Source organism: Podarcis liolepis (assembly GCF_965112155.1).
Source record: "Podarcis liolepis genome assembly, chromosome: 4".
In the NCBI taxonomy this organism is placed as follows: Eukaryota; Metazoa; Chordata; class Lepidosauria; order Squamata; family Lacertidae; genus Podarcis; species Podarcis liolepis.
Genome location: NC_139558.1, coordinates 105576624 through 105601046, shown reverse-complemented (window position 1 = coordinate 105601046; position 24423 = coordinate 105576624). Strand labels below are relative to the sequence as shown.

Genomic DNA, 24423 nt, shown 5'->3' with positions numbered 1-24423 from the left:
GGACCTGGGCAACAATGGCTGTGCGTGTGTTAAGCTATGTAAGAGAATAATAAATTTCCTGCCCTCCACCCGAAGCTTCAAGGGAGATGTCTTTGGCCCCACCCACTTGGCCCTTGTCCAGATACATTCCTGGCCCTCAGAGCAAAGAAAAAGGGAATCCACCCCAGGAGTCTGTCTGGAGAGCGGCAGGGAGTCCAAGTGCAAGAAAAGGAGGGGGAAAATGTGCCCAGAAGTGGGGGTGGGGGGAGCAACTCCTGAGGACCCCCAAGTGAGGACCCCCACTAGAGCCAGGCATCCATTTTTCACAAGATACAAATGACTCCCTTGTCAGTCAGTTCTGACTTCTTGCATTGATTGGAAGGCAGGAGCAACAAGGCTGATTAAAGGTAAAGGGAAAGGTACCCCTGCCCGTACAGGCCAGTCGTGTCCGACTCTGGGATTGCGCGCCCATCTCGCTTAAGAGGCCGGGGGCCAGCGCTGTCCGCAGACACTTCCGGGTCACGTGGCCAGCGTGACAAGCTGCATCTGGCGAGCCAGCACAGCACACGGAAATGCCGTTTACCTTCCCGCTAGTAAGCGGTCCCTATTTATCTACTTGCACTTTGTTGTGCTTTCGAACTGCTAGGTTGGCAGGCGCTGGGACCGAGCAATGGGAGCGCACCCCGCCGCGGGGATTTGAACCGCCGACCTGACGATTGGCAAGTCCTAGGCGCTGAGCTTTTACCCACAGCGCCACCAGGCTGATTAATCACCCACAAATCCCTTCCGTTGCCTCCACATTCTGCATTGCAATATTCCTTATAGGAGAGCTAGAGGCTGCTTTCTCCTCCTTCTCCTCTTTTTAAAGAAGATATCTCATGGTTTGGGCTGTGGTGCCATCCAGCCCTGGTTCCCAGCAAGACTCATCCATGCTTCCTTACGGATTCTGTTGTTTCTTCTGACCTACAGATTCTGTAACAGAACAATGTATTTGCTTTGTAGGATTTGTAGCGCCTCTCCTTAAGACAGACAGAACTTGGCAGAAGACCAAAGGATTCATTCCGATCTCTCAGAGGCTTCCTGAGACCACAGATGGATGAGCGAGACTCAGCTGGCCCTGGAGCAGGAAGAGGCTATGCCATCCAAACTGGAAGGAGTGGGGGATTCTGGGAAAACTCTGAGCAGAAGATCCTGGGTGAGGAGGACACCCTCCGCTCAGAGGTGCAGAACCAGCAGTTGAGGCAGCTCTGCTGCCAGGAGGCCAAAGGACCCCGTGAGGTTTGCAGCTGACTCTACCACCTTGACCTTCAGTGGCTGAAGCCAGAAAGGCACACGAAAGCTGAGATGCTGGACCTGGTGATCTTGGAGCAGTTCCTGGCTGTCCTTCCTCCGGAGATGGAGAGCTGGGTGAGGGACTGTGGAGCGGAGACCAGTTCCCAGGCGGTGGCCCTGGCCGAAGGTTTCCTCCTGAGTCAGGCAGAGGAGAGAAAGCAGGTGAGAGAGACTTTCCTCTGGATACTCCCAAGGGGCTCCAAACAGGAGGGAGAACATCCTATAATGCTCTAATGTTGGCCCATTCTTTCTCTGGGAATGAGATCTAACACCCTTAAAGCGTCTGTCTTTGTCATTCTCTTTCTAACGTTTCTCGCCATTCATTCTCTGTTTTGAATCCTTGTTGCTCTTTCAGAAAACGGATCGTTTTGCAGAAATGGACCTGGATTCCTGTGAGGCAGAGAGGCCTCCGTTGGACACCAGAGAGAGGCCACTGGGTAAGGAGGAAGGTGGTTTTACTCCATTTGGTCTTGTTCTGTTGGTTTTCCAGCTCATCTGAGAGTTCTTTTCATCTTGTTTTGGGGAGAACAGTTGGGAACAAGGGTGCAGAGGAGGAGAGAAGTATTTCTGCACAACTAACATATGAAATGGGCACAAACGTCCAAATGTTCTTAGCAGGTGTGGCTACCTTTGAAGGTGACCCGGAAACTGCAATTTATCCAGAATGCATCAGCTAGATTGGTGACTGGGAGTGGCCGCCGGGACCACATGACACCGGTTCTGAGAGATCTGCATTGGCTCCCAGTACGTTTCTGAGCACAATTCAAAGTGTTGGTGCTGACCTTTAAAGCCCTAAATGGCCTCAGTCCTGTATACCTGAAGGAGCATCTCCACCCCCATCGTTCTGCCCGGACGCTGAGGTCCAGCGCCGAGGGCCTTCTGGCAGTTCCCTCATTGCGAGAAGTAAGGTTACAGGGAACCAGACAGAGGGCCTTCTCAGTAGTGGTGGCCACCCTGTGGAACACCCTCCCTTCAGATGTGAAGGAAATAAGCAGCTATCTTCTCTTTAAAAGGCATCTGAAGGCAGCCCTGTTCAGGGCAGTTTTTAATATTTAACGCTGCACTGTTTTTAACACTTGATTGGGAGCCGCCCAGAGTAGTTGGGGAGACTCAGCCAGATTGGCGGGGTATAAATAATAAATTCTTCTTCTTCTTCTTCTTCTTCTTCTTCTTCTTCTTCTTCTTCTTCTTCTTCTTCTTCAAGGCCCAACTGTAGTTAGAGATGCCCTGTTTCACCTGTGAGAGACATGGGCACTCCTGGCATCCTGCTTACCTGTTTTCTCTTTCAGGAGACAGAATGATGCCGGCAAGACCTCCTGATCCACCTTTTCATGGGGGCAGAAGGGAAGCAGTGGCTGTGGAACCAGCTCAGGTCAGGGGAAGCTGCCTTGTGGGGACAGAGGCTGAGAGATGGAGCAATGGAGGAGCAAAGGCAGGCTGCACAATGGTGCATTATTTGATCCCTTGCCAGAAACCCCAGAGAGGAGGGGAGTTAGAAAGCTGTGGGGAGCCAGGGGCCTTCACTCTCAGCAACTGCTTTTGTGGAGGAAGAGGCTCAGGGATGAGCTGCTCTTCTCATTAGGCCTGAAACTCAGCCAAGTCTGTGAACATCATGCTCTTGCTGATAAAGAGTAAACTCTTAAAAAGAGTTAACCCACTTAAAAAAAACACAAGCATTAACAGGAAGGAAATAACAGAGCATTGTGTAGCAGATTATATTTCTACTGTCTCAGAGGAGGACATTTCCCTTTTTCTTTTAGGGTCCAGTGTGCTTTGAAGATGTCACTGTTCGTTTCACAGGCGAGGAGTGGGCGTTGCTGGATCCTGACCAGAGAGCTCTGCATAAGGCCGTCATGGAGGAAATTTGTGGGATCGTGGCCTCTCTTGGTAAGGCTCCCTGTGGCATCGTCCTATCTGCCTGGAAATTTAAAAAATACCTCCGTGTGACAAACCTCATATATTTCCACAGAGCTCAACAGCACCCCCCACAAAACCTGGGAACCTAACACCCCCACAGTAAACCGTAAATAGCATTTTCCCCCCGTGGAAAGTCTTTGTCCAGTTCTGCCTTTTTATACCATGATTCAGCTGATCTGAACTGCCCAGGCATCTTAAATGTCAGCTTCAGGGTTGTTAGGAAAGATAAGTAGCTTCTGTCAGGTTTTCTGTTTTTATTTTCTTGGGTTGACCAGAGAGACGACTGACATTGGCGATGGAGGGGATGCCATGACTGGGCCAAACAAAATCCGTCCCAGAGAAGAGCCAGGCTTATTGAATCTCGGGTAGTAGTAGCAGTGATAGTAATACTAATAATTTATATTTATCCCCTGCCCATCTGACTGGGTTGCCCCAGCCACTCTGGGCAGCTTCCAACACATATTAATAATAACAATCTGATCCAATATGAAAAGTACAATAACTTTTAAAAGAACAACTTCTATCAAGCACAGCAACATTCAACTATCCATCAGAATCTAATAATAAATATGTTGGTTAATGACAAACCACAAAGGTAATGAACATACACCCAGGTCTCTTCAGTTCTCCCTCTACTACAAATTTATTTATTTATTTCATTTCTATACCGCCCTATACTCGAAGGCCTCAGGGCAGTTCATATAAATTATCAAATGCATAAAATCAGAACAAAAACAACAACCCGATTAACCCCCCCCCCCAAAAAGCCATTATAATTTTTTTGCAAGAATTTTATTAGTTTTTACAATATCAACGACAAACAAAAACACAAAACATAACAAACATAAATCATAAAATTGTTTTCTGCTGCTCCAGAGAAGCGGACACGGAGCAATGGATCCAAACTACAAGAAAGAAGATTCCACCTAAACATTAGGAAGAACTTCCTGACAGTAAGAGCTGTTTGACAGTGGAATTTGCTGCCAAGGAGTGTGGTGGAGTCTCCTACTTTGGAGGTCTTTAAGCAGAGGCTTGACAACCATATGTCAGGAGTGCTCTGATGGTGTTTCCTGCTTGGCAGGGGGTTGGACTCGATGGCCCTTGTGGTCTCTTCCAACTCTATGATTCTATAACCTTATTGAAAATAACGGTTATTTACTTTCTAAAACGACTTCCTCGTTTCCCCTTAGTTGAATTTCATTGCAAATCCTTATAACGGTTTTCCAAATCCCAATTTTGATACCCTTTAAATTAAACATTAACATCTTTAAATCTTCTCCTTCTTGTACTAAACATATTATTTTATCAGTTAACATAAATACAATCCTAAGCCCATTAAGTATCTGGAAGCTATTTCCAGTTATTTTAGCTTAACAAATTTAGCTAAATAATCATTAAATTTCTTCCATTCTTCGTGGTGTTCCTCCTCCTTCTGGTCGCGGACTCTTCCGGTTAGATCGGCTAGCTCCATAAAATCCATCATCTTCATCTGCCATTCTTCTACTGTTGGTAATTCTTGAGTTTTCCACTTTTTAGCTAACAAAATACAAGCCGCAGTTGTGGCATACAAAAATTTCTTGGGCAATTCCAAACCTGTTATTCCAAGAAGAAAGGCCTCTGGTTTCTTTATAAATGTATATTTCAACATTTTTTTCAATTCATTATAAATCTTTCCCCAGAAGTCTTTCACCTTGGGGCAGGTCCACCACATATGAAAGAATGTTCCTTCCTTTTACATTTACATGTATTATCACAATTATGATACACCTTTGCTAATTTTACAGGAGTCAAATACCATCTATACATCATCTTCATAATATTTTCCTTTAACAAAGTACATGCGGTGAACTTAACCCCTTTCTTCCACAATCTTTCCCAGTCCTCAAACATATTATGTCCTAAATCTCTTGCCCACCAAAAAGAGCCATTATAGGATATAGATCAAGTCAGGCAAAGGTCTGGTTAAAAAGGAACATTTTTGACTGTATAATGAAGGCGGCAGGCATACTTCCCTGGGGAGAGCATTCCACAGATGGGGAGCCACTGTAGAGAAGGCCCCGTTCTCATGTTGCCACCCTCCGGACCTCTTGAGGAGGAGGCAGACGCAGGAGGACCTCAGAAGATGATCTCCGGGTCTGGGTGGGTTCATGTGGAAAGAGGCAGTCCTTGAGGTATTGCGGTCCTGAGCCGTTTAAGGCTTTATAGTTCAAAACCAGCCCTTTGAATTGGGCCTGGAAACTAATTGGTAGCAACCTGGCCCCTGAATTCTGCACTAGCTGAAGTTTCTGATCTGTCCTCAGAGGCAGCACTACTTATAACGCATTGTAGTAATCTAACCTTGAGGTTACCAAAGCATAGACAACAGCAGTTAGGCTATCCCTGTCCAGATAGGGGCGTAGCTGGGCCACCAGCCTAAGGTGATAGAAGACACTCCAGACCACCGAGGCCACCTGAGCCTCAAGCGACAGCAAAGGATCCAGGAGGACCCCAAAGCTACGAACCTACTCCTTCAGGGGCAGTGTAACCCCATCCAGAGCAGGTAACCTCCCAGCCATCTGGTCTAGGGAACCACCCACTGACAGTGCCTCAGTCTTATCTGGATTGAGCTTCAGTTTGTTGGCTCTCATCCAGTCCATTACCGAGGCAGGACACTGGTCCAGCACTTCCACTGCATCACCTGCAGATATAAAGGAGAAACAGCTGAGTATCATCCACATACTGCTGACAATGTACTCCAAACTCCAGATACCACCACCCAACAGTCAAATAGGACTGAGCCCTGCGGAACCCCGCATTGAAGGTTCCATGGGGCTGAAAAGCATTCCACAAGCAACACCCTCTGGGAGTGACCATCCAAGTAGGACTGGAACCACTGCAAAGTGGTGCCACCCACTCCTAATTTGGAGAGTCGCTCCAGAAGGATACCATGGTTGATGGTATTGAAAGCCGCTGAGAGGTCGAGAAGAATTAACAGGGATATGTTCTCATGTCTCTCTCGACAGAGGTCATCATACAGGGTGACCAAAGCAGTGCAAACAAGTCAAAGTGCAAACAAGTCAAAGTGAGCGACCATTGGTTTATCACCTCCTTAGGGCCAGCCTGTAACAGTCCCTGTACAACCCAGAAAAGCTCTGCCAGGCAACCTGAGGATGCAATGGAGGCAGCAAAGTATGCCTTTGCTACCTTCACTGCCACTAGGTAGACTTGATAATGAGCCCTTACCAGTGTTTGGTTGCACTCTTTCGGATCTTTCCTCCACCTGCATTCAAGACGTCTCCCAGCTTGTTTCCTCGCCCTGAGCTCTGGAGTATACCAGGGAGCCAATGAGGCTCCACCAAGTGGGAGAGGGCACTCAGGGGTGATCGTGTCAATAGCCCAAACCATTCCGGTGCTGCAGAGGTTGACCAGGCCTTCGACAGGAACACCAGTCATATCAGCTGGAAAAAACCCCAGAGCTGTTTGGAATTCTACTGGATCCATCAGCCTCTGAGGGCGGACCTTCCTAACAGGTCCCCGCCTATATGGAGGGAGGGAGGTGCTGATATTCTAAATCTCAAGAGAAAGTGATCTGACCATGACAAGGGGCTGATGTCCATGTCCCCCACTTTCAGATCACCGTCTTCCTGCCCAGTCAAGAAAACAAGGTCCAGTGTGTGGCCTGCCTTGTGCATTGGGCCAGAGACATGTTGGGACAGCCCCATAGTTGTCATGTCAGCCATGAAGTCCTGATCTACCCCAGAGGCAGCTGCCTTAGCATGGGTGTTGAAGTCTCCCAGAACCAGCAGTCTGGGAGTCCTCAACACCGCCTCTGAGACCAGTTCTGTCAGCTCAGGCAGGGAGACTGTTGGGCAGCGAGTCGGGCGGTAAACCAGCAGAATCCCTAATCTGTCCCGATTACACAACGCCAGGAACACACACTCTAGCTCCCCCCCCCCAATGGACAGGAGCCTGGAGATAGAGAATCTCTATAGATCACAGAAACTCCCCCCTCCCTGACCCCTGAGTCTGGCCTGATGCTGTACTGAGTACTCAGGTGGGCACAACTAGGTGAGACCAACTCCACCATGTTCACCCACCCAGGTCTCAGTGATACAGGCCAGATCAGCCTCCTCAACCATAATCAAATTGTGGATGTGGGTGATTATAATCTGGGCCGACCTGGTGTTCAACAGCAGCAGTGCAGACCCAAGGGCTGGCTGATACAACAACCCCAATTCCCTGGGTTGGAGGAGGGGGTGGCACACGGCAGAGTCACTACCTGTCTGGGCCATGTGCCCCTTACCCGGCCTGTTCCTCCTCCCACGCCTTACCTCCCCCTACCCAGAACCACTATAATTGGGGCTCCCCTTCTCCTCTCCTCCCAGGCACATCCCACCCTTGAGGCCCAATTAAAAAACCCATTTAATTAGCATTCTTCCATAATTGAGGGCTCCATTTGTTCCTGAGGCTCTAATCCCTTTTTGTCTCCATTGCAGATGCTGAAGAATTGGAAATCAAGAAAAAGTGTGACCACAGCAAAATCCCCAGAGAGGAGAAGCCACGTAAACATTTGGTGTGTGGAGAGAGCTGCAGTCAGAGCTCCCATTCCACTTCCCATCAAAGAATTCTCAATGGAAAGAAAGTCTATCAGTGTGTGGAATGCGGAGAGAGCTTCAGGAAGAGCTCTGATCTCACTTGCCATCAGAGAATTCATACAGGGGAGAAACCCTATCACTGCAGGGAATGTGGAAAGAGCTTCAGTCAGAGGGGCCATCTCACTTCCCATCAACTAATTCATACAGGGGAGAAACCCTATCAGTGTTTGGAATGTGGAAAGAGCTTCAGTACAACCTCCAATCTCACTTCCCATCAACTAATTCATACAGGAGAGAAACCCTATCAGTGTGTGGAATGTGGAAGGAGCTTCAGTCAGAGTGGCCATCTCACTTCTCATCAAAGAACACATACAGGGGAGAAACCGTATCAGTGTAGGGAATGTGGAAAGAGTTTCAGTACGAGCTCCCTTCTCAATTCACATCAACTAATTCATACAGGAGAGAAACCCTATCAGTGCTTGGAATGTGGAAAATCCTTCAGGAAGAGAGGCCACCTCACGTCCCATCAACTAATTCATACAGGAGAGAAACCCTATCAATGCTTGGAATGTGGAAAGAGCTTCAGTAGGAGCTCCCTTCTCAATTCCCATCAACTAATTCATACAGTGGAAAAACCTTATCAGTGCTTGGAATGTGGAAAGAGTTTTAATCAGAGTGGCCATCTCACTTCCCATAAAATAATTCATACAGGGGAGAAACCCTATCAGTGTGTGGAATGTGGGAAAAGCTTCAGTACGAGCTCCCTTCTCAATTCCCATCAACTAATTCATATAGAGGAGAAACCCTATCAGTGCATGGAATGTGGAAAGACCTTCAGGAAGAGAGGCCATCTCACTTCCCATCAAGTAATTCATACAGGGGAAAAACCCTATCACTGCCTGGAATGTGGAAAGAGCTTCAGTAGGAGCTCCAATCTCACTTCCCATCAAAGACTTCATACGGGTGAGAGACCCTATCGGTGCATGGAATGTGGAAAGAGCTTCAGTAGGAGCTCTGATCTTACTTCCCATCAAAGAATTCATACAGGGGAGAAACCCTATCAGTGTGTGGAATGTGGAAAGAGCTTCCGTGACAAAAAGATTCTCTCTTCTCATCAACTAATTCATACAGGGGAGAAACCCTATCAGTGTGTGGAATGTGGAAAGAGCTTCAGGAGCAGCTCCTCTCTCACTTCCCATCAAAGAATTCACACAGGGGAGAAACCCTATGAGTGCAGGGAATGTGGAAAGAGCTTCCGCAAGAGTCACCATCTCACTTCCCATCAAAGAATTCATACGGGAGAAGCCATTTAATTTATTGGGTGTGGATAAAGCTTCTGGAAGAGCTCCTCTCTTGGTTCCCATCAAAGAATTCATACGCAAGGTGGAAAACCCCTTCATTATACAGCTTTAGGGTCCAGTGTAATGCAACCCTTTCCGCTGTGTGAAACCTCTGGCTACTAGTCTAGCCTTGTACTGTGGTTCTCCTGTCACTGTGGGTTTAATTCTGTAAACCTAACTACAGCTCACTGCCTGCTTGCCTTCGGGCAGCTTCATGGTGGAGAACACACCTAGAGACCTCATTGAGTTCATCTCTTTCTCCATTGCCTCTTGCCATTTCCTGGCTTCTGCTTCAGGCAACTGTTGATCTTCCTCAAAACTCTCTAGTTCTCATTGCACCAACCCAACCCATACACTGGTGACTTTGAACCTCTCAGGCAGATTACCTTTTGTGGTGTGTGCAGAACACCTTGGAACCACACCAGAAGCCCCCTCTGACCCACTGGGGCCAGCTAGTGTGTCCTTGGCATCAGAAGACTCCCCCTCTGACTTACTGCATCTTCTGAACTTAACTGGACTGGTGGGAGATGTTGGTGCACTCTGAGGCTCTTTACAGCCTTTGGAGATGCCCTTTCCTGCTCCTGGTCAGGGACCTGATCCTCAGCAGGTTCAGTTACTAACTCTCCCTCCTCAGCAGAGTCAGGCAGATTCTCTGAGAGAATATCTGGATTCCCATGGATGTGTGTCCACCTGCTTTGCTCATAAAACTCAGCACACCTGCTGACTAGAACCTTTGACTGATTGCCTTCTGGATAGGCAAATCTCCACCCCTTTGTCCCTGGCTTATACCCACAAAAGATCATTTTCCGGGACCTGGGTCCACCCTTTCTGTGTTTGGCCTTTGGCACAAGGACCCAAGCCTCGCACCCAAACACACAGAAGAAATGTACCTTTGGTTTCTTACCATGCAACAGAAAATAGGGTGTGTCCCTTACAACAGAGTTGTAAGAACGATTCAGAGTGAAATTCGCCGTCTTCCAAGCTTCTGCCCAGAAGCGTTGTGGTAAGCCTGAGTCAAAAAGCAGTGCTTCCACCGCTTCCTGAAGCGTTCGGTTCCGCCTTTCTGCCATCCTGTTCTCCTGTGGTGAGTGCAGAACCGTCAACCTGTGACGTATCCCTTTCTGGCGAAAGTAATTCTGCAACGCAGACCCAGTGAACTCCCCACCCAATCTGATTGGATTCTGCAGACCCTCAATGAGAATTGGAGTTCAACTGCAGTGACCCACTCCCTCAGCATGGTGGCAGCCTTACCCTTTTCTTTCAGAGGTATCACCCAACCATTTCTAGAGTAATCATCTGTCAGGGTCAAAACATGTTTAGCCCCACTCAGACTTGCAACAGGCATAAGGCAAAAATATCTGCATGAACCAACTCAAAAGGTTTTGTGGTTATCCTGTCAGACCTAGGATAACTGCATGTTTTTGCCTTTGCCTTCTCACATGCTCTGCAATCCAGGAACTTAGCACATGACTTCATTTTGCATCCCTCAGTGCACCCTGGAATTTTCTTGACATATCCCCAACTGCAGTGGGACATCCTCCTGTGCCACAAATGATGACGCATATTGTGAGTGGGAATGTTAGCACGCTGCGCCTGTGCTGACTCAGTGTTTCCCTTACCTGCTTGAGGCGTTTCCAGAACAAATAGCCTGTTCTGACATTCAACAGTTGTCAGCTGTCTCTTGGAACCATTCGGCAAGTGAGACTGTTTTTCCAATGGAAACAGCTCTGCAGTTCTACATTTGGACACCAGATGGCAGCAGATGATAACTTACTCCACTGTTGATCACCCAATGCTGTACATTGCTCTGGTTGCCATCCTTCACCGTTGCCATGGAAGCTGCCAAATGGTGCAAACTTGTGTCTCCTTCGTTTCCCCTGGGACCTCTCCGTGCGTTCCCACGCCGTCCCATTCCTCTAATCTGGTTACCTGGGGCAACGACCTTGGAGGCATCCTGTTCCTTGGGGCAGTTTACGCAGGTGGTCTTTTGAGCCACAGTGATAACAACGACTCGTAGCCAAAGCCTTTACAGTGTCTTCAGTCTTTACTGCCCCCCCCCCCCGGAAGCAGGACAGCCTGAGCCAGCTCGCCCCTCTCTCTGCCAATGTTCCTCTTCATTGCACAGGTGCCCTGAGACAAACTGCAGCGTTAAATCTGCTGGGGGCATGGCTTCGAGGTTCAGACACAAATGGTCATAATTCTTGTCTAGTGAACTCAGAAGAATGTAAACTTTCAAATCTTCTGGAAAAGTCACGTTTAACTGCCTCAGCCGGTTATACACAGCCACCATTTTTGCCATGTGCTCCCTGATGCTGTCCCCTGGATGTAGCCTCAGCTCAAACAAACTTCTGGTGACATGGATCTTGGCCCCTGCTGTGGTTCTGTGATGGACCCTCTCAAGTGCCTGCCAAATAGCCTGGGCATTCTCCAACCCTTCAATGTGGGGCAACTGGGAGGCATCCATGCTCAGCACTAGCAAACCCATTGCTCTCTGGTCTTTCCTCAGAGCAGCAGCAGCTGCCACCACCGCAGGTGCCACGGCACTGTCTCCTGCCTGGACCGGAGGGGCCTGAGTGCAGTCCCAATACCCCCCCCCCCCACGCAACAGGACCTCACATCCCGAGCTAGTAACCCTATAAGCTCTGGGTCTCCTCACAAACACACCTCTTTAACCAGGCCTTTGGCTGATTGACATCTAATGCCCTTTTAGAATGTGGTGAGGAGGGGTGGTTTACTGTTTTTTAATTGTTTATTTAATTTCTATTTTGTGACTTTATGTTGAATGTGCCCTGAGGGTATTAGACAGGGGTCAGCAAACTTTTTCAGCAGGGGGCTGGTCCACTGTCCCTCAGACCTTGTGGGGGGCCCATCTAGATAGATAGATAGATAGATAGATAGATAGATAGATAGATAGATAGATAGATAGATAGGGGTGTGTGTGAATGAATTCCTATGCCCCAGAAATAACCCAGAGATGCATTTTAAATAAAATGACTCATTCTACTCATGTAAAAGCATGCTGATTCCTGGACTGTCTGCGGGCCAGATTTAGAAGGCGATTGGGCCGGATCTGACCCCCGGGCCTTAGTTTGTCTACCCATGGTATAAGGCATAGGAGGCAACTCTTAGAGGCTGAGAGGTCTTTGGCCCCCATTTGGAGTCTGTAACTCCCAGTTATTTCACATTATCAATGTGTTTCTGTGTGTTCAGCACATATAATCGCAGGCGAGACTGAATAAAAGACTTCCTAGGAAATTCCCTTTGGCTACTTCTGTATTGTTTCAAATGTGACTTCACTTACAGATAAGAACAAATCATATTTATTGCTGACAAATCATACCATCGTCAGCTCATGAATTTTAACATGAGCAGCTGCTTTCTTCCCATTTCTTAGGTGGAATTAACTGATAAGGAAAAGGAAGAAGGGAGATAGACCCTTTCCCTCAACCTTTGGGGATCTGGGGGGCTTCATTTCAACCCTTAGTCCTGCTCCTGAAAGCTTGGCAGATGTGGAGTATTTGCTCACACTCTGCCATGACTTAAAAATCAACCTTTTTATTTTTTAAAGAAATGGTATTGCAGTGCTAAGAAGTCTCAAGAAAGCAATTCCTGTAGTAGCTGGCATCTTAGCGAGCCCAATGCCACTCTGCCAACTGTCTCACTCCCAGATAACTAATCTGGAAAGCTGTCCTGTAATCTCTGCAAGGACCTCAGTGTCTCTTGAATCACAATTAAGCATTTATGGAAATGGTATACTGGGCCACTGAATGTGCAACCTGCCAGCCCTGCCCTGGATGTTTTGGTGTGGCAGCAAGTTTACTTTGGAACTCCCTGCCACTTGACATCGGGCAGGAGGCTTCATGGCCCACTTGGCAGCATTCAACCTTGTTACCGCTGCTGAGTTTGTGATAGCTACACATTGAGGAGAGAGAAGCCAATTTCCTACGTATATCCGAATGGATTGAGAAAGTCTGGTTTTCAGTAAATATAATTTAGCTGACGCTGCAAAAGAATGCATCTAAACCAGCCTAGCAGACTCATGGGGAAATGGACATTTTGGGGGATGTTTTGAAGCAGTAAGTTTAGCGATCATTTATTTATTTATTTCATAAAATGTATATACCGCTTGATTGTAAACAAAACAAAACCCTCAAGGCAGTTTACAAAAAGATACACTGAAATCATGAAAAATTGTGCTGCAGCATTCTGCACCAGTTGCAGATTCTGGATCAAGCGCAAGGGATGCCCCACATGGAGGGCACTGTGGTCATCCAGCCTTGAAGAAACGAAGGCAAGAGCTGCTGTGGCCAGGCCCTCCCAGTCCAGGAATGTTGAACCATCCACAGCTGCTCAAAGGAGTTTCCAGGCACTGAGTCTCGGCTGGATACAGAAGCAGCCCCAAGCCCCATGAGGTTCATATGGAGAGAACCTTTGGCTTACCTTATTTACTAATAAAAATAACTGGAAAGAGACATGAGATAAATAAAATGAAAGCAAACATTTGTGGCCCCCTCTCGTGGTTTCTGCCCAAATGTCAGTGTTGTGGGAGAGGCACCGTGCCTGGCAGGGCCCGGCTTGGCACCCAGGAGGGCAAGGAGGTGTCTAGTGGTTTGCAGGCCCCTTTCTCCCTTGGCCAAAAAGGCCAAGCACCCTCTGGCGGATCTGCTGGGTCTTCACCCCGTAGACGAGGGGGTTCACCATGGGCGGCAGGAGGAGGTAGAGGCAGGCCAGCAGGATGTGGATGTAGGGAGGCACGTGGTGCCCAATCCGGTGGGTCAGGAAGGTGAAGAGGGCGGGCACATAGGAGACCAAGATGGTGCAGGTGTGGGCCGCACAGGTGCCCAGGGCCTTGGCGCGAGCGTCCCATGATGAGAGCCGAAAGACGGCCCGGAGGATCATGGTGTAGGAGGCAGCAATGAGCCCCAGGTCCAGCACCACCACTGAGAGGGCCACACAGATGCCATACACCCGGTTGACAGTCGTGTCACTGCAGGCCTGCTTGACCACCGCCATGTGCTCACAGTAGGTGTGCTGGATGACTGTTCGGAAGCCACCAGGCAGCCTCTTGAGGAGCAGGAGGGGGCAGGGCAGGACCAGGATCACGCCCCGGGCAGCCGCCGCCAGCCCCATCCTGGCCACTGCTGTGTTGCTAAGGATGGCCGCATAGTGGAGAGGGTGGCAGATGGCGACATAGCGGTCAAAGGCCATGGCCAGCAAGATGGCGGACTCCACGATGGAGAAGGTGTGGATGAAGTACATCTGCGTCAGGCAGGCATGGAAGCCAATCTCCCTGGCACCCGACCACATGATGGCCAGCATCTTGGGCAAGGTGGAGGTGCTGATGACCAGGTCGTTGGCGGCCAGCATGGAGAGGAAGAGGTACATGGGCTGGTGGAGACTGGGCTCCGTCTTGATGATGAAGAGGATGGTGACGTTCCCCAGCACAGTCAGGACGTACATGAGGAAGAGGGGGGTCCCGATCCAGGTGTGGAAGGCTTCCAGACCAGGGATGCCCACCAGGATGAAGGAGAATTGGCCCAGTAAGCTGGCTGTGCTGTTGAGGGCCTCCAGCGTTGCGGAAAGGAGTCGCGAGAGAGACCCACCCTGGTGAAGCTTCTGAGACCTGGAGAAAGTCACACAGCTGGAAGAGGGAGAGAGAAGGGTGGCCCCTGGAGGAAGCGCTGGGCTCACCTGGATCCTCCTGCACCCTTTCAGGAGCCCAGAAAGGACTATTCCCGGCTGCTGCTAAAACCAAGAGTCCATCTAGCCCGGCCTCCTGTTCTCACAGTGGTTGATCAGGTGCCCCAACAGGAAACCCCCAAGCAGGATCCGAGCACAAAAGTCCTCTTCTCCCCTCCTGTGGCTTCCAGCAACTGCTTTTCAGAAGCATGGCTGCCTCTCCTTGTGGAGCCAGAGCAGAGCCCTCTCCTCCGCCAAGAATTTGTCCTTGAAAGGCTCATTGGTTGGTGGACATTGCTGCCTCATGAGGCAGGGAGTTCCACCATTTAACTAAGAAGCACTTCCTTTTATGCCCCCTGAATCTTCCAACATTAATCTTCATTATGGGCTCTAATGTTGGGAGAGGAGAAAAATTCTCTCAATCCACTCTCTACATGCCATGCAGAAATTCATAAATATCCATCATAGGTTTCTCCGGCCAGACATTACCAGGATATCAAAGGTGGAATTGTCCAACAACTTTCGGGGTGTCCTGGTTTTTACTTTTTGAAATATGGCGATCCTAGGGTCTCGAGCTGACATAAGCCTAAAATTACTTTCTGGCCCATGAAGAACAGCCACACCAATTTTCTGCAGCTCTTAATGATCTACGATATATGTTTGTGTGTGTACAAATATACACCCACCCTATAATTCCCCCCTCTCTGGTCTTCTGTGGTCTCGGCTCCCTCACCACTGCCCAACCCCTGTGGCCAAAACCATTCTTGTTCTTCCTGGATTGAATTCTGCCTCAGGGCAGGGACCTGTCCTTGAACACTTTGCAAAAGGCCACCCATGCCAATGGCACGATGTAAAATAGCAGTAATGGTGACTTTTACAATGCTCTTTTGTGTGTGTGCATAGCGGTGTGTGTGTGTGTGTGTGTGTGTGTGTGTGTGTGTGTGTAAATCAAGTAAATAGATAGAAAACATTTACGGTAACTAACTGACCAATTGTATCACAGTTCTGCCCCCCACCCAACATAAAGCTTGCACCCCCCAAAAAATAAATAAATCCTGGCTATGTCCATGGTCTTGTGCCTGTTCTATTCCAAAACACTGACATTTTGGGACTGTGCTGACATTATTGTTCACCTTTTCCAGCCACACGTCACATCACTGCCTTGGCTCCATCACGTTCCCTTCAGACCCTTGCGATGCCGTGGCTTCCCTTGACCAGGTCACTGAAGGTTACCCTCTGCAGAAGGAGGAGGAGGAAGAGGAGGAGAAGAACCCCAGAGGGTCATTTGGCCCCTGCAGTGCAGGAAACACAGCTACAGAATCCCTGACAGGTGGTCCGCCAACCTCTGCCCAAAGACCGCCAGGGATGGAGAGCTGTTGTTGATGATGCAATCATAGGATTATAGACTTTGGAGGGGACACAAAAAGGCATCTAGTCCAACTCTCTACAACGCAGGGATCACTGACAAGGAATCTACCTTGCAAATGCACAAGACTTACTGGGGAAGTGGGAGAGGAGAGCCTTGGTTGGAGGAGACGAGGAAGTGTGGGCCCAGGAGGAAAGAAAGAAGTGGGGCAAGGGAGAGATGGAGGAGAAGGTTGGAAAGAAGGGAAAGGGAAGGGTGGAGAGGGAAATCAGTCTTGTGAGAAGATACAAAGGAAGGATGAGCTGGAAGGAGCAAGGAAGTGAATGGAGCTCCAAAAGGGGAAAGGGAGGGGACAGTGGAGGCAGATGGAGGAGGACTGGTGGGTGGATGGAAGCAAACAGGAAAGAGGGATTAGCTGCCATCCCTGCATTGCAGCGACTTGGACTAGGTGATCCTTGGAGGTCCCTTCCAACTCTGATTCTATGACAGGCAGGAGGAGAAGGAGGCTATGCTCTGGCAGCCCCAGAAATGGCTCCCCTCCAACCTGCCGTCCTGCTGCTGCTGAGTCTGGAATAAAAATCACCCTTGCCATCGTTATTGAAGGAACAAGGAATGCAAGTAGAACATGGATGTTTCCATAGGGAGGAACTCCGCTGCCCTATTTTTGGTCCTCCACCCAACCCAACCAAAATTTCTCGGCTCCCTGCAGGACCAAAATCCTCCAACGTTTTCTGTGATGAAAATAGGGATGACAAGGAATTATGGTGCTGGAGGAAACTCTTGAGAGTTCCATGGACTGCAAGAAGATCAAACCTCTCCATTCGGAAGGAAATCAGCCCTGAGTGCTCACTGGAAGGACAGATCCTGAAGCTGAGGCTCCAATACTTTGGCCACCTCATGAGAAGAGAAGATTCCCTGGAAAAAACCCTGATGTTGGGAAAGATGGAGGGCACAAGGAGAAGGGGACGACAGAGGACGAGATGGTGGGACAGTGTTCTTGAAGCTACAAACATGAGTCTGACCAAACTGCGGGAGGCAGTGGAAGACAGGAGTGCCTGGCATGCTCTGGTCCAGGGGGTCACGAAGAGTCGGACACGACTAAACGACTAAACAACAATAAAAGGAATACTGGGACATTCCAGGATCAAATCAGAATCTGGGACGGCTTCTGCAAATCCAGGAGTGTCCTTGGAAAAGAGGGTCTGCAAGAGCTTATCCAGCACACAAGCAGGTGAAAGAGAAGCCTGCAGGTCACTTACTGCCATTGTGGCTGGAGTGTCTGCCATGCCGGTCCTTGGCATCAGCTGCTTGGAGCTCTTGGGGTCCCCCTGGCACCCCTTATATGCTGGCCCAGATCCTCCCTAGGGTGTCTGTGCCGCTGGCGGCGCCTCCTTCTCCCTTTTGCGCGTAATTGCAGTTCAAGTGTGCAGCTTCCTCAGGGAGGGGAGCAGCCTCTGGACCCATGAGTAGGTGCTGGATCCATCCTGCGACAAAGCTGGACATTGGCAGACTCCAGAGGGACAAATGAAAGCCCTTCTCCACACAGCACAGAGCTAAACTGCCAAGCTATCTCTCCCCCCCCCCCCAGAGGCAGTGGATGGTTTCTGAAGAGGATCAGACAGGTTCATGGAGGAGGAGAATGCTGCCAGGGGCTCCCAGGCTTTGCTGGAGGCAGCCAGGCTTCTGAATACCAGATGCAGGAAACCACAAGAATCATAGAATCATAGAGTTGGAAGAGACCACAAGGGCCATCGAGTCCAACCCCCTGCCAAGCAGGAAACACCATCAGAGCACTCCTGACATATGGTTGTCAAGCCTCTGCTTAAAGACCTCCAAAGTAGGAGACTCCACCACACTCCTGGGCAGCAAATTCCACTGTCGAACAGCTCTTACTGTCAGGAAGTTCTTCCTAATGTTTAGGTGGAATCTTCTTTCTTGTAGTTTGGATCCATTGCTCCGTGTCCGCTTCTCTGGAGCAGCAGAAAACAACCTTTCTCCCTCCTCTAGGTGACATCCTTTTATATATTTGAACATGGCTATCATATCACCCCTTAACCTCCTCTTCTCCAGGCTAAACATGCCCAGCTCCCTTAGCCGTTCCTCATAAGGCATCGTTTCCAGGCCTTTGACCATTTTGGTTGCCCTCCTCTGGACACGTTCCAGTTTGTCAGTGTCCTTCTTGAACTGTGGTGCCCAGAACTGGACACAGTACTCCAGGTGAGGTCTGACCAGAGCAGAATACAGTGGCACTATTACCTCCCTTGATCTAGATGCTATACTCCTATTGATGCAGCCCAGAATTGCATTGGCTTTTTTAGCTGCCGCGTCACACTGTTGGCTCATGTCAAGTTTGTGGTCAACCAAGACTCCTAGATCCTTTTCACATGTACTGCTCTCAAGCCAGGTGTCCCCCATCTTGTATTTGTGCCTCTCATTTTTTTTTTGCCCAAGTGCAATACTTTACATTTCTCCCTGTTAAAATTCATCTTGCTTGTTTTGGCCCAGTTCTCTAATCTGTCAAGGTCATTTTGAAGTGTGATCCTGTCCTCTGGGGTGTTAGCCACCCCTCCCAGTTTGGTGTCATCTGCAAATTTGATCAGGATGCCCTTGAGTCCATCATCCAAGTCGTTATAAAGATGTTGAATAAGACCGGGCCCAAGACAGAACCCTGTGGCACCCCACTAGTCACTCTTCTCCAGGATGAAGAGGAACCATTGATGAGCACCCTTTGGGTTCAGTCAGTCAGCCAGTTACAAATCCACTGAGTGGTAGCATAGTCAAGACCGCATTTTACCAGCTTCTTTACAAGAATATCATGGGGCACCTTGTCAAATGCCTTGCTGAAATCTAGGTAGACTATATCCACTGCGTTCCCTTCACCTACCAGGCTTGTATTTCTGTCAAAAAACGAGATCAGGTTAGTCTGACATGACTTATTTTTCAGAAATCCATGCTGACTATTGGTGATCACAGCATTCCTTTCTAGGTGCTCACAGACTGTTTGCTTAATGATCTGCTCCAGAATCTTCCCTGGTATTGATGTCAGACTGACTGGGCGGTAATTATTTGGGTCCTCTCTTTCCCCCTTTATGAAAATAGGGACAACATTTGCCCTCCTCCAGTCTGCCGGGACTTCACCTGTTCTCCAGGAATTCTCAAAGATGACTGCCAGTGGTTCTGAGATCACATCTGCCAGTTCTTTTAATACTCTTGGATGCAGTTCATCTGGCCCTGGAGACTTGAATACATCTAAACTAGCCAAGTATTCTTGTACTATCTCCTTAGTTATTCTGGGCTGTGTTTCCTTTGCTGAATCATTTGCTCCAAATTCCTCAGGTCGGGCATTGTTTTCTTTATCGGAGAAGACTGAGGCAAAGAAGGCATTGAGGAGTTCAGCCCTTTCTGTGTCCCCTGTTTGCATTTCACCATCTTCTCCTCTGAGTGACCCCACTGTTTCTTTGTTCTTCCTTTTGCTATGAACATACCCATAAAAGCCTTTTTTTGTTGCTTTTAACCTCTCTAGCCAGCCTGAGTTCATTCTGTGCTTTAGCTTTTCTGACTTTGTGTCTACACGTGCTGGCTATTTGTTTGAATTCCTCTTTGGTGGTTTCCCCCCTTTTCCATTTTTTGTACACATCCTTTTTTAATCTTAACTCAGTTAAAAGTTCTTTAGATAGCCACCCTGGCTTCTTTAGGCACCTTCCATGTTTCCGTCTCATTGGTATTGCCTGAAGTTGTGCTTTTACTATCTCCCTCTTAACAAACTCCCAGCCATCATTAACTCCCTTTCTTTTAGTATTACTGTCCATGGGATCTCACCCAGCACTTCCCTAAGTTTTATGAAGTCGGCTTTCTTAAAGTCAAGAAATTGAGTCCTAGTATGCTTGGCTGCTCCTTTCCGCTGTATAGTAAACTTCAGAAGAGCATGATCACTCACGCCTAATGATCCTTCCACTTCTACCCCATTAACCAGGTCATCAACATTGCTTAGGACCAGATCTAAAATGGCTGTTCCTCTTGTTGCTTCTCCCACTTTCTGGACAATGAAGTTGTCTGCAAGGCCAGTGAGGAATCTGTTTGACCTTATGCTCTTGGCTGAGTTTGACATCCAACAAATATCCGGGTAATTGAAGTCCCCCATTACTACTATCTCCCTTCCTTTTTCATGCTTGGCCATCTGTTCCAGGAAGGCATCATCTATGTCCTCCGTTTGGCTTGGGGATCTATAGTAAACTCCCACAATGAGGTCTCTGTTATTCTTCTCTCCCTTAATTTTGACCCAAATGCTCTCACTTTGGCTTTGAGGTTCTAAATCTTGGATCTCTTCACAGGTATACACATCCCTGACATATAACGCCACTCCTCCTCCTTTCTTGTCTGGTCTGTTTCTCCGAAATAGATTGTATCCCCCCCCCCCCATTATTACATTCCAATCGTGGGACTTATCCCACCAGGTTTCAGTGATGCCTATTATGTCATATTTAGTTTGCTGTACCAAGAGCTCAAGCTCATCTTGTTTATTTCCCATGCTTTGCGCATTAGTGTACAGACATTGAAGTCCATTAATCATTCCCCCATGTCTCTTATTTAAGGATTTTTTGCTCCCACCACTAGGTCTGCGTGCTGTTTGCTCCATTTGGTCTATGACATATGGATGATCATCTTCATCAATTGATAGACTCCTACCTTCAGGAACACTGTCTCCCTCCCGCACATTAGTCAGTTTAAAGCCCTCCTGATGAGGTTTCTGAGATTTTTGGCAAAAACATTCCTCCCAACCGTTGTGAGGTGCAGCCCATCGCTTGCCAGAAGTCCATCTTCAAGAAACTGCAGTCCGTGATCTAAGAATCCAAACCGTTCCTGCTTACACCATTTGCGAAGCCAGCTGTTCACTTCCACTATTTTCCCCTCTCTCCCTGGGCCACGTCGTTCAACTGGGAGGACAGATGAGATGACAATTTGTGCATTTAATTGCTTCAATTTCCTGCCCAGAGCCTCGTAGTCTCTTTTGATCTTCTGGAGGCTATTGCTTGCAGTGTCATTGGTTCCCACATGAACCAAGAGGAGGGGGTATTTGTCAGTGGGTTTTATGATTCCTTGCAGTCGTTCAGTTACATCTTGGATCTTAGCCCCGGGGAGACAGCACACTTCCCGAGACATCTTGTCAGGCCCAAACTTTACTGTTGATGAATACGTCTCATGATAGTCCTGATCAGGTATTTGAGAAAAACCTCGTGCCACTAGTCTGGCTTTGTATCTGACTATTTTTCCATTCCGATCAGTTTTTGTCTTGTAGACCCACCTACTATCAACACACTTCATGCCTAGTTCTTCTGGAACCAATTCCCAAGTATCATTCTGCTTTAGGGAATTCAACTCGGCTTTCATGGCGTCCAGCCATGGTTCAGCATCCTTTGCGGACAGATTTTGAACCTCTTTGTAGTTGGCTGGTTCAAGAACCGCACCAGAGTTGCTAGTAACAGCAGCTTTAGCAAACTCTTTGGCGAACTGTGTAGGTGGTATGTATGGCAACCGATAGGCCAAAGTTGCCATAAGTGCCAAGAAAAACAAACATGGAGCCTGGCACGCTTCCCTTGCGCAGCTTGCAAACTGTCCGTGCCGATGCAAAAATCCTCCTCTGCCTCTTTCTCTTGCCGGTAGCAGAGCGAACACAGCGGCGAGAAGCAATTGCAAACAGTGTGGGTAATAAATTCAGAGCAGACACAAAGGCCTTCTTATCTTCTTTGCCTTTAATCATGTAGAATAACACCATAAATTCAGACCTGGCGAAACCTCGCCCATTCTCTCCTCCGTACACACAGACAGACTGAAACACTTAGCGTCAAGCCACTCCCGTATGTGTTTCTAACCACGCCTCAGGAAAGAGACGTCACCAGAACTCTTTAACCCTGTGAGTTCTGAAACCAATAACAGTATGGCCTTTGTAGTTCTTTTAGATCTACGCAAAACTCTCTGATCCTCTGGGTCTGGTGTCTCCTCCTCCTTGGGAGAATGATGGCCTAAAGTAAATGAAGGTGCTGTGTCTGAATCAGTGTCAGACTCATCTGAGGCTTTTGGGCTTTTTGGGCTGAATCATCATCAGAATCTACTGTAATTTTTGCACCATAACACTCAATTTTCCCCTCCTAAAAAGTAAGGGGAACTGTCTGTGCGTGTTATGGAGGGAATGCCTACGGGTGGCATGCCTACGGATTTTCCTCCTCTAAAAACTACGTGCGTGTTACGGTCGGGTGCGTGTTATAGAGCAAAAAATACGGTATGTTGGCATCAGCATTATCATCAGCAACAACAGAATCTTGCCTCTTAACTGCTTTTGCACCATCATCATCTGAAATGGGATGACATTGAAAAATGCCAACTCTGTTCCTTTTTGATTACAATCTATGCTTCTAGTCAACCTAATCGCTTTTGTGTCAGTGATTAACACACGATAGGAACCCTTTTCATATCCCAGAAAAATACCATGTTCACCACGTTTGCTCAGTTTGTTGTCCTGCAAAGTGTGCACCCATACCTCTGAACCAAAAATTTTGAAATGTTTTACGTATGGCTTCCTTTTGTAAAGCATTTCATATGGGGTGCAATCAATAGCGGACTGATATCTACGATTGTACACAAAAAAAAACAGGAAAGAGCCTCGGCCCAAAAGGGATTGGGCAGGCCCGAATCTTGCAACAGAGTTCTTATACTTTGGTGCAAGGTTTGGATCACTCGTTCACACAAACCATTTTGCCAAGGAGATCTGGGCGTGGCATGATAATAAGGATATTGACAAGCTGGAACATGTGCAAAGAAAGGTGATTTATTTATTTATTTAATTTGTATACCATTTGACCCAGTGGTACCAACTGGAATAAAATATGGGGGGGGGCATGTAAGGCCTGCCTTGCACAATCAATGACATGATGCATGTGCGCCATTGGAATGTCAATGTGTACCAACTGAGGGGTGACCCCCTCAAATATTTTAAGGGGGGGGGCAAAGACCCCTAGGCCTCTAAGAGAAGGCTCCTATTCTCTACACCCAAAGGTCTCAGGACAGTTACAACATAAAAGTACAATATAAAAATAGAAAATAAACATCTGTAACCCCCCCCCGCCACATTTTTAAAGGGCATTAGATGTCAATCAGCCAAAGGCCTGGTTGAAAGGGTGTGTATTTGCCTGGCTCCGAAAGCTGTATAATGAAGGGTCTTTCTGACGTTTGAATGAATTCTTTGATGGTAAGTGAGACTGTGGCTGTGACTAAAGCTCTTTCCACATTCCACACACTGATAGCGTTTCTCCCCTGTATGAATTCTTCGATGGGAAGTGAGAGAGGAGCTATAAATGAAGCTCTTTCCACATTCCACACACTGATAGGGTTTCTCCCCTGTATGAATTCTTTGATGGGAAGAGAGATGGTGGCTGTTACTGAAGCTCCTTCCACATTCCACACACTGATAGGGTTTCTCCCCAGTATGAATTCTTTGATGGGAAGTGAGACTTTGGCTGTGACTGAAGCTCTTTCCACATTCCACACACTGATAGGGTTTCTCCCCTGTATGAATTCTTTGATGGGAAGTGAGAGAGGAGCTCTGACTGAAGCTTTTTCCACATTCCATGCACTGATAGAGTTTCTTTCCAAGGATATTTTGTTGATGGGAAGTGGAATCGGAACTCTGACTGCAGCTTTCTCCACACTCCAAATTATTACGTGGCCTCTCCTCTCTGGGAATATTGTCGTGGTCACCTTCGTTCTCGATTTCTGATTCATCACAATCTGCAATGGAGACAAAAAGGGATTAGAGCCTCAGGAACAAATGGGGAAGAACGGAAAGGAGTTGGGTGTGTGTTCATTACATGTTTTGTTTGTCATTAACAAACATATTTATTATGAGATTCATAGAATCATAGAGTTGGAAGAGACCACAAGGGCCATCGAGTCCAACATTCTGTTCAGTTGCTGAATGTTGCTTTGTTTGATATACAGTAGTGGTCAAAATTGTGGAAGATTTTTGAAAAAAATGTATTTCAGAGGTTTGATTGCTCATAACACCACTTCTTTTGGAGTAATATCATACAATTATATAGCAACGTAAAGATAATTTAATCAAGAATGCAATTCAACAAAGTTTGTTCAATTACCCATATTCTATCTAAAGCTATAGCCAAATAACCAGAAAAAGGAAGCACAACTTGCTTAGGTTGACTTTGTCAGTGTCTTGTGTGATTGC

At 47.8% G+C, this 24423-nt stretch overlaps 4 protein-coding genes across 6 annotated transcripts in view; 1 reads left to right on the top strand and 3 right to left on the bottom strand.

Annotated features, from left to right (window-relative positions):
• The window catches only part of LOC310705084 (uncharacterized protein), a 242403-nt gene that overhangs the window by 147413 nt on the left and 70567 nt on the right, over positions 1 to 24423 (top strand). Inside the window, exons 1-5 of one of the 3 annotated variants that reach the window (XM_083499459.1) lie at positions 987 to 1473; positions 1667 to 1748; positions 2601 to 2683; positions 3072 to 3198; positions 7704 to 12397. In XM_083499459.1, coding sequence (XP_083355585.1) covers positions 1324 to 1473; positions 1667 to 1748; positions 2601 to 2683; positions 3072 to 3198; positions 7704 to 9115 — 1854 coding nt within the window. In that variant the 5' untranslated portion in view covers positions 987 to 1323 and the 3' untranslated portion in view covers positions 9116 to 12397. Of the gene's footprint in view, positions 1 to 986; positions 1474 to 1666; positions 1749 to 2600; positions 2684 to 3071; positions 3199 to 7703; positions 12398 to 24423 lie in introns of those variants that run through there. The other 2 variants (XM_083499465.1, XM_083499460.1) reach the window with 2 other exon arrangements.
• LOC310705024 (uncharacterized protein) overlaps positions 1 to 24423 on the bottom strand; it is a 275548-nt gene that overhangs the window by 187846 nt on the left and 63279 nt on the right. The gene's annotated exons all lie outside the window — the stretch shown is intronic.
• Positions 13720 to 15583, bottom strand: LOC310705800 (olfactory receptor 52P1-like; the record flags this gene model as incomplete). The annotated part of the gene is made up of 2 exons (XM_083500621.1): positions 13720 to 14783; positions 15555 to 15583. 2 exons carry the CDS (start codon positions 15581 to 15583, stop codon positions 13745 to 13747), a joined length of 1068 nt encoding a protein of 355 aa, XP_083356747.1. The 3' UTR covers positions 13720 to 13744.
• The window catches only part of LOC310705213 (uncharacterized protein), a 46581-nt gene continuing 45987 nt past the window's right edge, over positions 23830 to 24423 (bottom strand). The window contains exon 3 of the mRNA XM_083499776.1: positions 23830 to 23969. The gene's annotated coding sequence lies outside the window, so the exon portion shown is untranslated. The remainder of the gene's footprint in view (positions 23970 to 24423) is intronic.